General features: G+C 39.3%; 1 protein-coding gene across 4 annotated transcripts in view; it reads right to left on the reverse strand.

Moving 5' to 3' along the window:
- The window catches only part of TGFA (transforming growth factor, alpha), a 122,434-nt gene extending 106,095 nt beyond the window's left edge, over positions 1-16,339 (reverse strand). For 2 of the 4 annotated variants that reach the window (XM_011967222.1, XM_011967221.1), the window contains exon 1: positions 16,241-16,339. In XM_011967222.1, coding sequence (XP_011822612.1) covers positions 16,241-16,280 — 40 coding nt within the window. In that variant the 5' untranslated portion in view covers positions 16,281-16,339. Of the gene's footprint in view, positions 1-15,696 lie in introns of all 4 variants that reach the window. The other 2 variants (XM_011967219.1, XM_011967218.1) reach the window with 1 other exon arrangement.
- Positions 16,340-16,345: the final 6 nt, after the last annotated feature.

The raw sequence follows: 16,345 nt of genomic DNA on the forward strand, positions 1-16,345 counted from the left end.
TTCGCTTTATTGTGCCTCACAGATACTGTGGTTTTTTGTTTTGTTTTCTTTCTTTTTTCTTTCTTTCTTTTTTTTTTTTTTTTTACACATTTAAAGCTTGCAGCATCTATCCAACAGGAAGCATTCACTTTGTGTCTCTGTATCACATTTTGGTTGGTAATTCTCACAATTCATTATTATTATAATATCTGTTATGGTGACCTGTGCTCAGTGATCTTTGATGTTACTATTGTAATTGTTTCGGGGTGCCATGAACCACACCCATAGAAGATGGCAAACTTAGCTGATCAATGGAGCAGTCAGAACACACAAAATTTATTGGTCATTTCTCCATCTCTCTCCTTCTCCTCAGACCTCCCTATTCCCTGGGACACAATAATGTTAAAACTAGGCCAATCAATAACCCCACAATGGCCTCTCAGTTTTGAAGTGAAAGGAAGAGTCGCATGTCTCTCTCTTTAAATCAAAAGCTAGAAATGATTGCACTTAGTGAAGTCTGCATGTTGTAAGCAGAGACAGGCCAAAAGCTAGGCCTCTTGCTCCAGACAATTAGCTAAGTTGTGAATGCAAAGGGAAAGTTCTTGGAGAAAATTAAAAGTGCCACTCCAGTGAACACACAAATGATAAGAGAGCAAAATAGCCTTATGGTTGATATGGAGAAAGTTTTAGTGATCTGGAAAGAAGATCAAACCAGCTAAAACTTGCCCTTAAACCAAAGCCTAATCCAGAGTAAGCCCCTAGTTCTTTGATTCTGAGAGAGATGAAGAAACTGCAGAAGAAAGTTGGAAGCTAGCAGAGATTGGTTCAAGAGGTTTAAGGAAAGATGCCCTCTCCATAACATGAAAAGTGCACAGCGAAGCAGCAAGTGCTGACATAGGAGCTGCAGCAAGTTATCCAGAAGATCTAGCTAAGACCATTGATAAAGGTGGCTACTCTGAACAACAAGTTTTCTGTGCAGATGAAATAACCTTCAATTAGATGATGCCACCTGGGACGTTTGTAGCTAGGGAAACAATGCCTGGCTTAAAAGCTTCAAAGGACAGGCTGATTCTCTTGTTAGTAGCTAATGCAGCTGGTGACTTCAGGTTGAAGCCAATGTTCATTTACCATTCAAAAATTCCAAAGTCCCTATGCTAAATCTACTCTGCCTGTCCTCTGCAAATGGAAGAGTGAAGACTGATTACAGCATATCTGTTTACAGTATGGTTTACAGAATATTTTAAGCCCACTGTTGAGATCTACTGCTTGGGAAAAAATACATTTCTTTCAAAATGTTACTATTCATTGACAATGTACCTGGGTCACCCAAGAGCTCTGATGGAGCTGTACAAGGAGATTAAAGTTGTTTTCATGACTGCTAACACAACATCCACTATGCAGCCCAAGGATTAAAGAACAATTTCAAATTTCAAGTCTTAAGACCTACATTTTATAATGCTATTGCTGCCACAGATTTGTGATTCCTCTGATAAGTCTGGGTAAAGTAAATTAAAAATCTTGTGGAAATGATTGGCCATTTTAGATGTCATTAAGAACATTTGTAATTTACAGGAGTAGGTCCAAATATCAACAGGAGTTTAGAAGAAGTTGATTCCAACCCTGATGACTGACTTTAAGGGGTTTAAGACTTCAGTGGGGGAAGCAACTACAGATGTGGTGGGAATAGCAAGAGAGAGAACTAGAATTAGAGGTAAAGCCCGAAGATGAGACTGAATTGCTGCAATGTCAATAATATTTGAATGGACGTAGAGTTATTTCTTTTGGATGAACAAAGAAAGTGGTTTTCTGAGATGGAATCTACTCCTGGTGAAGATGCTGTAAACATTGTGGAAATGACAAAACAGGACTTAAGAGTATTCCATACACTTAGTTGGTAAGGCAGTGGCCCGGTTTGAGAGGACTGACTCCAATTTTGAAAGAAGTTCTACTATGAATAAAATGCTATCAAACAGAATCACATGCCACAGAGAAATCTTTCATGAAAGGAAGAGTCAATTAGCATGGCAAATTTCATCGTTGTCTTATTTTAAGAAATTGCTCCAGCTACCCTAACCTTTAGCAACCACCACCCTGATCAGTCGGCAGCCAACAACATCAAGGTGAGATCCTTCACCAGCAAAGATTATGATTTGCTGAAGTCTTAGATAATTGTTAGCATTTTTAACAATACACTATTTTAAATTAAGGTATGTAATTTGTTTAGACATAATGCTATTGCACACTTAATAGAACACAGTATAGTGTAAATATAACTTTTATATGCACTGGGAAACCAAAAAGTTCATGTGACTCACTTTATTGTAATATCTGCTTTATTGTGGTGCCCTGGAACTGGACCTGCAATATCTCTGAGGTACACCTATACTTCTCAAACTTTTCCATCAAAACCCTCATAAAATGGAAAAGAGAGGGAACTCATACCTATCCCTCTAGTCTGGGAACACAGCCTGAAGTAACCCAATGGAAGTAAAAAAAATCACAATTTACATAAAGTCTTATCTTTTACTCTAAAAATTAACTTTGATATTTTTGTTTGTTTGAGGTGGAGTCTCACTCTGTTGCCCAGGCTGGAGTGAAGTGGCACGATCTCAGTACACTGCAACCTTCGCCTCCCAGGTTCAAGTGAGTCTCCTGTCTCAGCCTCCCAAGTAGCTGAGATTACAGGCACCTGCCACTATGCCGACCTAATTTTTATATTTTTAGTAGAGTTGGGGTTTCACCATGTTGGCTAGGCTGGTCTTGAACTCCTGACCTCAAGTGATCTGCCCACCTCAGCCTCCTAAAGTGCTGGGATTATAGGTGTGAGACACCACACCCAGACAACTTTGATATTTCAATCTTGCATCCTATTAATTAACATATCTAAGTTTGTTTTAATATAGAAAACAATGTTATGACTTGCCAGTTAAGTTCCTTTTTCATTCTCTAGTTGTTCCTGTGCCAGGTGTGGTCTGTGATTCCACATATGCCATGGCATACTCTATACTAGCACTCCCATTTGAGAAGGGGACATGAAAATATACAGTCTCAGTTCACCAGAATGTGGAGGATTGCAGGCCTACCTCATGACCCAGCCCAATTCTTATAAAACACAAAGTTCCAGAAACAATAGGAGAGAGCATAAGCAGGTTCACCATGCCTTTCAGTACAGTGAGACCCAGTGCCCACCAGTCTCTGGCCAAGTGAGATAATGGCCAGAGACCAGGGAAAGAAATGTGGTAAGTAATCCTTCCCTTCAACACCACCTAGGTAGGAGGGAAGGCAAGGTCTCATTATGAGGGTTAGAAGTGATGGGTATCCACTGTAATACACTTTATCTTCCTGGTTCTGAATATTTTCTGCCTTAATTTTCTAGTGCAATAACACATTCCAACTCATAAGAGTGGTTCATTGTAGCCATGATCCTCAGATCAATGGAACAGAACAGAAACTCGACAGACAGACCCAAGTACTCCTAAGAATGTATCAAGTGACAAAGTGGGATTTGAGATCAGTGAGTGGAGAATAAACTATTCAAAAAATGATGTTAGAATAACTGGATCATTATTTGACAAAAAGACAAGTTAGATGTTTATCCCACATCTTACACCAAAATACATACCTAAAGAATTAAAATTTAGATTTGAAGGTAACTACATAAAGGTGTGAGGGGAAATCAGAGATCGAAGAGTCACAGAAAATCCTTTCTGCCCCAAGACTAAGCATTATATAAAAGTAGAAATCATAAAGGGATTATGAACAGATTTTTAGTCCCTAAAGGTTCAAAACAAAAATCACACTTTTAGTAAACCTAAATACAACTCACATAAATTTAAAAGACAAGATGACAAAATATTTTCAGTGTGTATTTTAAAAAACTGCTTACAAATCAATAATAAAATCACTAACCTACCCAAAACATGGCCTAAGGATACAAACAGGTAACTCACAAGAAAATAAATTGAAATACTCAACCATGAAGCAGCATTCAATCTTACTGAAAACCAAAGAAATACAAATTAAAATAATGAGATACCATTTTGCCAACAGAATTAGCAAAGTCTAGAGAATGACAATGTCCACAATGAGCAAATTTGGCAATAAATAGGCATTCACACATAGACAATAGAAGTATAAATGTGTACAGCTTTTCTGTTGTCAAAATATATTGAGACAAAAAAAAGTGTAAAACTTTTGACCTAGTGATCAATTTCTGATGATTCATCTATAGAAAATAATTTTAAAATGCTGATAATAACTCAGTAGCAAGAATTTTCATTTCAGGTTTGAATATTTAAAAGTTTAAAGCAATCTATATCTCCATCAATAAGGGATGGATTAATAAGTGATAGAGTTGTATAACAGAATATATCCTAGCCATTAAAAATTAATAGTTTATAGATATATTTATATATGTTTGCCACAGAAATATTTTCCCCACATACTGTAAGCAAAAAGCAGATTTTAAAACAGAATTTAGCAATGTTGTGAAGGGAAAAAAACGACTCTACAAATATCTGTATCCTTGCCCAGAAAGAAGGCTGGTAGGACACCTGGTAGTTAAACCTAGTAAGAGGATGTGTCTGGTGAGTCAGTCTGGGGGTGTTTTTACACCGTTTGCAGATTCTGATTTCTGCTTCATTTTGGGAAAACAATGTGCAGGATTGAACTGAGGCTGGTGGAAAAGGAGCCTGTGGTGAAGAGCTCACACAGGGAGATGGCAGCAGAGGATGCATGTGTTCTACGTGTTCTACAAATGAGAAGAGGCCAGCCCAGGGGTGTGCTTGTTTCGAGGGTTTTCTTTGTTGGGGGAGGAGAGTGCTTGATGAGATTCAGAGAGAGCCCAAATCCAGAAGGATTCTCCATCTGTGTGATCTATGAGTTTACCTCACATTCCTAAAAACTGCTCAGGCCCCAGGCTTGCTTTCACTCCAGTTCAGGGACCTATGATTCATCCCTGAAACCCTAATTATAACACCCGAGGTCTGCTATGTGCAAAAAACATCTGTCATTGTTGAAATCTGCTGGCAGGGAGTGCATATAGCACGCAGACTGGCCTGATGATGCGATCCTCCATTGCAAATTTAAAACCCAGAAACCATCCCAAGGTGAGAAGGGTTCCAGCCCAAAGTTTTCAGCTGCGCTCACTGACAAATAAGATGGACAGGTTATGCACACCATAATTCATGTTGCAATTCCTCAGGGCTGCTGCCGTGGCAGAAGTTACAGATCTTAAGCTCTGTCAATCAAAAAAAATATATATCATAAATTTGAGTTTTCCTTGTTAGTTGCTAAGAACTGGGAGAGGGAAGGGAGGAAAGTATGTAACTGCAAACCCCTTGTTTATCAGCTTCAGCCGCTTTTGTGTGACCACATTACCTGAACTATTTAGCCAGTTAATCTCCTCTGCCTCTTGGAAGTACAGTAATTACAAAGAGAATGCCTCAGACCTGGCGAGAGATGACGAAAAAGAGTAAAGGTACATCTATCCTCTCAGCGCCCAGGAGAATTGTTTACTGACCTCATTCAAAGTCAGAGTAAAACCCCTAAGGAACCCAAGCTGAAGATATGGTCTCATTGTAAGAATCTACTGTTTTAACCTAGAAGTACTGATTTTAAAAACAAGACAGAAAATAAACAAAAAAACAACCAACCAACAATAATAAGCATTGGTTGTGCGCCTAATGGACACGGTGGTAAATTTGGAGGTTTTTAAGGTGTATTTGGAGGTTTTTAAGCTTTTTAAAGTTTAACAGAGCATCAAGATGCTGCTTAGCAGCCTCAGCTACAAATTACAATGTCATATACTCTCCAAATCAGAACCGGCATTGCTATAACAACTGTGGTATATGCATGTATGCAAACAAACTACAAATAACCTGAGCTTATGGGAACACTGTTACTTATGAAACTTTTCCTTCAATTTTATTTGAAAGAAGGGTATTTGCACTTTGGAAGGCCGAGGCGGGCAGATCATTTAAGGTCAGGAGTTCGAGACCAGCCTGGCCAACATGATGAAACCCTGTCTCTACTAAAAATACACAAATATGCTGGGCGTAGTGGCAGGTGCCCATAATCCCAGGTACTTGGGAGGCTGAAGCAGGAGAATCGCTTGAACCCGGGAGGCGAGGTTGCAGTGAGCAGAGATCGCGCCATTGCACTCCAGCCTGGGCAACAAGAGTGAAACTCCACCTAAAAAAAAATAAAAATAAAAACAAAAAATAAAAGAAAGTTTTTTTTCCCCCCTAAATATCATCAAGAAAAACACACTTTAAAATATGTCTTATCTTGGGGGCCTTGATACTTACTTTATTTCACATTTGTTAAAGTCTTATTCACTAGGCTTGGTATGGTGGCTCATGCCTGTAATCCCAGCACTTCGGGAGGCCGAGGCAGGTGGATCTCTTAAGTCCGGGAGTCTGAGACCAGCCTGGCCAACACGGTGAAACCCCGTCTTTACTAACGAATACAAAAATTAGCTGGGCATGCATAGTACACAGCTGTAATTCCAGCTACTTGGGAGGCTAAGCAGGAGAATTGCTTGAACCCAGGAGACAGAGGTTGCAGTAATCTGAGATCACGTCACTTCACTCTAGCCTGGGCAACAGAAAGAGACTCTGTCTCAAAAAAAAAAAAAAAAAAAATTACATTAACTGGGGCCACAGATACAAAAAAAAGTTTCTTTAATTAAAAGGAGTTCATTTATAAATCTATGCTAAAATTTTAGAAATTTGAGTTGAATAGACTGTGAAGAAAATATACAATTACCAAAACTGACTCAAAAAGTAGCAAATTTGAATTGACCACTAAAAAGGGAGCAGGCCAGAAGCTTCATAGCAATTTCTTTGAAGCCTTCACAAAACTGTTGGTTTCCCTGATACTTTGACTGGCAGAACACAAAAAAGATGAGATGCTTTAAAGTTTATTTTATAAAGCTGACATAATATTGATATCAAAATCTAAAAAAGAAAACAAAACCCCGAATACTTTATAATGGATCGGATCTAGCAGTATATACAGAGAATAATACCACACAGCCAAGAAGGGTTTGTTTCAAGAATTTAAAGGTGGCTTTAACATAATTGAGTCAATCGATGTCCTCAAAACATTTGGGGAAAAAACCCCACACATTATCACCTCCTGCTTTAAAAAACTAACAAAACAAAAATGCCGACTCTTTTAGTAAATTATGATGAGACACACATTTTAACATCATAAAGAATATATGTGTATATATACGTATATATAATCAAAAAGTCAGCTTCATGCTTAACTGTTAAATGCACAAACATTATCTGTAAAGCCATGAAAAATACAAGGAAATCTACTGCCTTTTAAGAAACCATGCTCTTAAAGTCCTGGTCTGCGCTATAAGAAGAGATTAAGATATTAATAATTTAATATTTAATAAAAGATTAAAATAAGATATTTAATAAGAGATTAAAATATTAAAAGAAAGGAGGCAAAGTTATTATTATTCAAGCTTAAATGATCATCCACCTAGAAAACCTAAAGGGGATCAACTGAAGGACTATTAGAATTAACAAAACTCATTAAGATATAAATATGAATATAAATAAGATATAAATATGAAATTTATAGAATAAACGAGTGAACAAATTCACAGTAAGGGCAAAAATACAAAATAACAGAACCAAACTGATATTCCATAAACAGATTCCAATACTTAAGAATTTAGCATATGAAAATAAGCCAGGCGCAGAAAGATAAACTTCACATGTTCTCACTTATTCATGGCAGCTAAAAATGAAAACAGTTGAACTCATGGAGACAGAGTAGAATGATGGTTACCAGAGGCTGGAAAGGGTAGTGGGTGGTATGGGAGTAGAGGTGGTTAAAGGGTACAAAAAATAGTTAGAAAGAGTAAGATCTAGTATTTGATAGCAGAACAGAGGACTATAGTCAATAATAATTTAATTTTATATTTTAAAATAGCTAAAAGAGTATAACTGGATTGTTTGTATCACAAGGGATAAATGCTTGAGATCACAGATGCTCCATTTACCTTGATGTGTTTATTACGCATTGCATATCTACATATCAAAATATCTCATGTGCGCTATGAATATATATACCTACTATGTATCCACAATAATTAAAAATTGTAAAAGTGTTGGAAGGAGACTTTAAAGAAGAAGAAGAAAGCATAGTGTGTCTCATTTGAAACTGCTAGTAAGGCAGAACTGAGATTTGAATCCAGAGTCTGTGAGAGTCCAAGTCTTGTGTGCTTAGTTCCTAGGCGACAGTATGCCCCATTTCTTATCATTTTACAGAGAAACAATTTTAGTTGTTAAAAAAAAAAAACAGAATTGATCATATGAAGAAAATGGAATTTCAAACCACAGGCGGAAGAGTAGATTATTTCATAAATAGCATTTGAGACTACTAACTGGTCAACCGTTTAAAAAAATGAAAATGAGTTACATCTCACAACATACTCTAGAAAAATTATAGATAAAATATTTCAACATATGAGACCACTAAAGAATTCTAAGAAAAAAAGAAAATATTGACTGTATCTTAGAATAAGAAAAGGTTTTTCTAAATATATAAGTAACGGTAGAAAGCTAATGGGGAAAGATGTATAGTTTCTGCTACATAAAAATAAAAACCTTAGGTATGTCAAAACACCATAAACAAAACAGTAGAAGATAAAAAATAAATGGGGGAAAATACTTGCAATATATGATTGAAAAGGGATTATTATTCTTTTCATATAAACTGTTATTATAAAACTCCAAGAAAAGGATGCTCAATCAATAAGGAAAACATTTTTAAAGGTTAAGATGCAAGTAGCTAAATGACAAACGTCCAACAAATTTACTGACCCTAACAAATACTAAATACGAAAACTGGGCTGAGTTCATTTTTCTCCAATCAACTTGGCAAATGTTAAATCTAACTTACAGTGTTATGGAAGAGTCGAGAAAGTGAGAGAAAAGGCCAATTTCTAGAAATTTATTCTAAATATTAAAAGCTGTGCCAAACATTTATGCACAAGAATGTCTGTTGTATTACTTATCTTCTTTGACTTTAGGCACTATAGATTTAATATATGCTTCTTATAAAAAATTAACCAAGTCAGAGCAAGACACTCTACTATACATATAGTACTGGAACCTGCCCTTTAAATTTAGTGTATTGTGAAAACCCTTCACTACTTTATTTTATTTTTATTTTTAATGTCAGCTTTTATTTTTAGATTCAGGGGTACATGTGCAGGTTTGTTACATGGGTATATCGTGTAATTCTGTGATTTGGGGTACGATTCATTGTTACCCAGATAGTAAGCATGGTGCCGAATAGGTACCATGCTTTTCAACACTTGCTCCTCCCTCCGTCCCAATGAAAACCTTTCTTTTTTTTTTTTTTGAGACAGGGCCAGGCTGGAGTGCAGTGGCTCAATCATGACTCACTGCAACCTTGACCTCCTGGGATCCGGTGATCCACCAGCCTCAGCCTCGCCAGTAAGTAACTGGGACTACAGGCATGCGCTACCACACCCCGCTAATTTTTCTTTTTTCTTTTCTTTTTTTTTTTTTTTGCAGAGATTGGGGGGAGTCTTTCACTGGGAGCTGCAGAGTGGAGCTGTTCCTATTCGGCCATCTTTGATCCAGCCACGAAGGGAGTCTTACTATGTTGCTCAGGCTGGTCTTGAACTCCTGGGCTCAAGTGATCTGCCTACCTCAGCCTCCCAAAGGGCTGGGATTACAGGTGTGAGCCACCTTGCCTGGCCAGAAAACCTTTTAATAGCTAAATCTTTTAAATAGCTACCTAGTAAATCATTGCACTGACATAGAAAAATAAAGGATTTAAGAAATCTCCTTAAATAATTGTAGCAGTGTGGTACTAGCAACTTGTTCTTACAAACAATTCAACAGTCACCATCTCCTACATTTTTCTTTGCACATTTCAACATGTATTTATGTAGGATATATCAAAAAGTGAAATTGATGACTCAGAAGTTATGCCCACTTAAAATTTGTAGCTATTGCCACACTGACTTTTTAAAAAATGTTGTATCAGTTAATATTCCCACAACAATGTGTGGAATATTCATAATAGTGACAAATAGGAAAAATCTATATGGTCAAAGTGCTTCAAAATTCATTAAAATATATATAGTCAAGGGAATATTTCCCAGCCACTAGAAATATTATAGATGAATGTTTAATGACACAAAAAATGTTTGTTGGCTGGTGTGGTGGCTCACGCCTGTAATCCCAGCACTTTGGGAGGCCAAAGCAGGCGGATTGCCTGAGGTCAGGAGTTCAAGACCAGCCTGGCCAACATGGAGAAACCCTGTCTCTACTAAAAACTCAAAAATTAGCTGGAAATCACTTAAACCTGGGAGGCAGAGGTTGCAGTGAGCCTAGATTGTGCCACTGCACCCCAGCCTGGGCAACAGAGCGAGGCTCCATCTAAAAAAAAAAAAAACAAAAACAAAAACACAAAAAACAACAACAAAAAACTATTATGAAAGATTAAGTTACAAAAACAAGTACATTAAACAGTGTGAACCCACTGGAATACATATACGCTTTTAAAGAATACTTGCCCTATCTATATAATAGTATAAGAATAGGATAAGAATAGATACTTATACTGTCTATATAATAGATAATACAAGTATAATAGATATTATACTATCTATATAATAGATACCTATATCTATAAAAGATCAATAGTATACTATAAAGAATAGATCCATCAAGTTCTAAAACAAAAAATCAGTTATCTTTCAGTGGTGGAAATATAGGTCTTTAAAACACTCTCTTTCACTTGTCTTAATTTTCCAAGTGTTCTAGAGAAAAAATATGTTTTTGCAATTGTGAAGACATTAAATTATAATCTATTTTTTAAAAACAATAAAACACCATCCTGAAGACTACAAGTATTAGTGATGCAAGACTTTATATGCAACCTCCCTTGATTGTCATAATAAAAAATTTGTCGGGATTAACATGAATACCACCAAGTGTTTGCCAACTGAGTACCTCAGAGTATCCTGCACTGAGTCCCCAAGAGGTCATCAAATACTTATTGGTCCCTGCTGAGGCTCGGCCTGTGCTCGGAGGTGCCAAACACAGAGACGAGGAGGAAGAAGCTCTCAAACTGATAGAGGAGAGAGGTTAAGCACCAACCAACATTAATCCAAACCAGAACACAGTGGGGCCAGCGCTCTGCTCCTGGGGTTCCCAGCCAGAAAAGTTAACACATTCCAAGATGAAAACTGGTGAAGCAATGGCAGCCCGCTTGTTACAAAAAGGGGTTCCGTCTTGAGGAAACCCTAACCAGCAAAAAACACTTCAAGGGTACAAACGCGAAGGTGAAGAAAACGGAAAGCCTTTCACAGTAAGGGAACAACAACAACAAAAAAATTTAAAGCCAAAAGTGCTGGGCATAGAACTCACTTAACTAGGGGAGCAGCTCCATGGGAAACAAATTTGCTTCCTCTGACTTAGAGCACTAGCAAAACACATTACATTCCATCTCAATGAAACAAATTTGCTTCCTCTGACTTAGAGCACTAGCAAAATACATTAAATTCCATCTCAATAAACTTCCAACTTTTTCTAAGCCCAGGTAGCAACTATTTATTTCTTAAGTCATACTCAGTACAACAAATGTGTAATCTTTAACAGAATTTACCATTTTACCCAGTTTTTACCTAGATTTTTAGTGTTATTCTAAAGGGAATGTGCCTTGAACTTGAAGAGCTCCTAAGAGATGGTCTAGATTTCTGGCTTTCTTGAGTCTATGAAAGATTTTTATACTTGACATTTCCTAAGGGGAAGAAAAGGCTAAACAAAACCAAAAGCCATCGTGTAAGTCTCCCAATCTTCCTCTATCTAGGTGCAATCTTAAACATATTAGCCCTTTAGCAGAGAACTATGTTCATATTTTTAAATTAGGTGATTAAAAATATTTGAAACAGCAGCAAAACAATGGTCAGCTTTTGGCAATCCAAAGGAAAAGGTGATATGATTAGTACTGGTAAGCTTAAGTTTAATAACTTAGGGTCATTACATTTTCCATGGATAAACAACAAGAACACTTAAAATTAAGAGGTCTCAGTGAGAGGGCTAACTCTGTCCTGGTCAGCAAGACAGGCCTTAGAATTGCCTTTAATAACAGCTTGTAAATTCACGGTGGCATTTACAAACGTCTGAACGTACTTTAGGTAAAATGCAATTGGTTAAGCCAAACGTTTCCCTGACAGCAACTGACTGAAAAGCAGTGGTTCTCCAAGTGTCCCTTCTGCCCTCTCCCCATCAGCAACATAACTACTCCTGGGAACTTGTTAGACAGGCGAAACTCCCACCCACAGAATCACAACTGCAGCAGAGAGGGCCTGGCAATCCATTTTAACCAGCCCTCCAGGTTATTCCAATGTAAGGCCTGCTGTAGAAGATACTACAGAGGTCTTGAGTATGACATCAAGCACAACATGCTTAATTCAGTGTGTACAAGCCATTTTCATTTCCGTTCACCAAACCTCCTCTTCCCGTTGCCCATCCCTTTTAGAGGGCAGTGCAAAGAGTAGGACTTTGTTCAAGACACACTTTGAAAAGGTCCTTAGATAGGCCTAATGGAAAAGTCATCTATTTTTCATGTTACCACAGTAACAGTAACAAGAAGCATCATTTATTCCTATAAGAAAAGTCCCCATTGCAGGGGACATTGAGTATTTACAGAAGGATCACTTTATCCTGAGGAACCCAAAATCTGGAAAAGCAAATATGGAAAACTCAGCCTCCAAGGCTTCCATATTCACCTTTACAGCCCATGTTCTAAGCGAACACTCCCTAATTACGGCTGCCCAATACGGAAAACATGTGTCCTAGGAAAACCTCCACTGTCTACTCTGAAAGACATCACGTCCAGTAACAGAGAAAACGAATGTCTTATTTCAGTTCCCATACTGGTCCCTCAGTCTTGACTTAAACAGGGAAGGTGATCTATTTCGCCTCTGCCCATCCTTAATGCTACTTCGTGTCCTATGACATCATTCTTTAGGTCCACATTCAGTCCTTACTTATGGGAGTTGCCATAAAAATAATAAAGCTTATCTCTGGATTATAAAACCCATTTTTGTATCATAAAATCAATTGCATTTTGTGTGCAGTCCTTATTTTTTTTTCATAAATAGCTTCCATATTTACCATCTCATTTGAGTCTTACAACAGCTTATGAGGTGGGCACAGTTTTATTATTCCCACTTTACGGACGAGAAAACTGGAACTTAGTGCTAACCTCCATAAACAACTGATCGTTGAATATTAAAGAGGAGATACAAACGCTTTGCATAAAAAATTAAAGAATTCGTGATGTCTAAAAGAACCTCAAGATTTGCTTGAATTTGTCATCGGCCAAATAATATTCACCAGAAATTACCTAGGTAGGTTTTTAGGTTGGGTGATATTTTTCTAAGGAATGGTAAAGAGCCTGGAGATGAGATAAATGAAAACCTACAAACTCTCCCAGTTATACAACTCATATAACCTGCAATGATGTCTGGAATTCTATGGGGTTCAAAGTAACAACAACGACGACGATGATGATGATGATGATGATGATGAGATTAAGCTCTTACTACATACCAGGTATATATATTTAATATATACATTAAATATATTCAACAACCCTGTTAATATCCCCATTTTGCAGGTGAGAAAAACAAGGCACAGAAAAGCTAAGTAACTTGCCCGAGATGACACATCTTGCTCTGTGAACACAGAGGAGGAAATGTAACTGGAAATGCCAAGCCCTGTGCGGTCTGCCTGCCAGTGATGGAAACCTGACATGGGAGGGCAGCCACCACAGGAACCTGGATTATGTTTCCAGTGTTGCCATGTGGGCAACAGTCTTCACATTCTCTTACTCAAAACATTAATCAATGCTCAGGTTCCAAGTAATCAAACATTAACTGAGACTCCTAACAGCCTGTTCCTTCTCAGACTAGGCCCATGAAGGTTTCCTAGATCTTGGGTAGCGATGGAACACCGGTTAACTCTCCTGGAACTGCCTTCAACTATTTAAGAAAAATCAGAGGGGAAAGCAGCTTTGGAGGAAACGTGCAAAGTAAAGCTATATGTGGGAGGCAGCAGTTCTAGTAAATGCACAGAACTCACAGATCTGATTTTTCTTTTAAAGACATGTAAATAAAAAGGAGTTCTCACTGGTATAAATTACTCCTGCCTTTTTTTTTTTTTTTTTTCCTCCACTTTTTTCAACTGCGCACATTTTGGAACTGTGTGAACCAGCTCTTACATATTGATCAATCTTTTAAAGTTTATACATCATTTTCTTAAGGAAGGAAACAAAGATCAAGCTGAAAAGAATATTCAGGCAAAGGAGAAAAATCACACGATGAATGAATGCAGTCTTCGTGGGTGAGTATTCTGGGATGGCAGCGTAGGGTATAGGGACAACTTTCAAACACTTACTCAAATGTGCTTAGCCTCATCATTTCCTGCCTCTAATTTTTACCGAATAACCACCTTGAGATCCCAGGAATTCAATAGGAAACTCAATTGAACAGCAAGTTCCAGGGTATTCCACATAATCTCTCTTTAAGGCAACGTCCCAAAACTGAGAGATGGGACTATAATCACCACAAGTTAGGTGACTTTTCATATTCATATTCCTTCCATGTTCTTTGACAATCCTGGTCCAACTACTTACTAATTGTGGACCCTGTGTGCTTTACTTTCCTCTGCTATATAATGAGTATAATATTAATACCTTCTTTATCAGGTTGGTGTGAAAACTGCATGAATAAATGTAAAGCACTTGGACTGTGTCTGACACAGTAAAATGCTCGAATAGCGTCAGCTGTTATTATTACTACTACTTACTACTATTATTTGCAAAAACACTACAAGGGATAATTATATCCAGGAAGCTTCCCTTGTATCGGTAATGTTTTATTGCTTTTTCTAAAATTTAAATCAGAGCAACAGTCAATACATGCACACAAAAAAGGCAATTATTCAAAAAAGTGGGGGAAAAGCCTCCCATACCCATGTCACCTGCTGGTGAGTTTCAGGTAAGGGTGTAGCTGGGAGCATCCGGTTCCAAGACTGCCTTGTATGTCTCTTAGAGGATGCCTCCCCTTCTGCTGCGGTTTTTAATCAGCGTTTCTAGGGCAGGGTTGCAGGCGGGGTCGCGAACCCCCTGGAGTTGAACAGGGAGCTGGGTGAGGCTGCGGCTCTGGGCATTTCTGGTGAGGGGTTCCACGGCTTTCCACAGACTCTAACGACCCTGTAGCGAGCCGCATGCTATACAGGGTTAAACTCGCGGCATATCGAACGAACAATTAACTTCACGGAAAACTGTAGCAATAACCGGGACACCTGCACTGTTAATCAGCTATCTCAACACCAGAGAGAACCACCAGCACAAGGGGCAAGAGCTGGCCAGGCGGCGCAAGGCGCTGCGCTCTCACTGCGTCCAGACAGACCTGTGAACTTCACCGCCAAAGAACTCACCGCTCCGCAGACCCGACCTGGGAGAGGGGTTCAATTTCCCCTCCCCTTCCCCATCCCTCCTTCATTGGCAAGGACATACTCAAAGGAAACTGGCAACGCTCCGTCTAGGGTTTCGCTCCTGCCCTCGGCTGACACCGAAACCACTTCTCCCAGGGAAGTTAATTAAAGGAACCATTAATCCGCACAAAAATCCAAAACCTACCCCCAAAGCTCAAGAGCCCTGAAAGGAGATTGAGGGCGCCTCTGCGGATCGTGAACATCTCTGCTTGTCGCTGGGGCTTAGGGGTGGGCAGGGGGTGCCAAAGGGGCGCAGGCAAGACCCGGCCAGAGCGTCAGACGCCGGCCCCCATTCCGAGGCGGCCCAGTCTACACGCCAGCGATGCCGGCTGAGCCGGGCTTGGAGGCGGCCAGGTAAGCAGGTAGGTGTAGGCATGTGTCTGAGCAGACACACAGCCGCGGCGGATTAAAGTTCAAACCCGTTCACACTCCGCTTCCCCTTCCCAGGCGTTCTCAGGCACGGCCCAGGCAGCCACTTTCCCGGGGAAGCCTGGGCGCTCGACCGGACAGTCCCCTCTTTGTCATTCTTAATGACTCCCCTTGCCTCCCAGGCGCCAACCCATTGAGACTATTCGCTTCTCTCCACTCTCCCAGGCGGGCGCAGAAACCCCCGGAAAGGGGAGCTCGGCGGGGACCTGGGGAAGCAGGGTGTCGCGGGGCGCAGGGGGCGCCGCAGCCAGAGTACGTACCCAGCACGAACAGGGCGAGCTGTCCAGCCGAGGGGACCATTTTACGGGCGGGCGGGCAGCAGGCGCTCCAGCCTCCTGCCCTACCTGCGGTGCCCGAGTGGCGGA

The sequence above is a fragment of the Mandrillus leucophaeus genome, unplaced genomic scaffold, assembly GCF_000951045.1.
Source record: "Mandrillus leucophaeus isolate KB7577 unplaced genomic scaffold, Mleu.le_1.0 Scaffold795, whole genome shotgun sequence".
In the NCBI taxonomy this organism is placed as follows: domain Eukaryota; kingdom Metazoa; phylum Chordata; class Mammalia; order Primates; family Cercopithecidae; genus Mandrillus; species Mandrillus leucophaeus.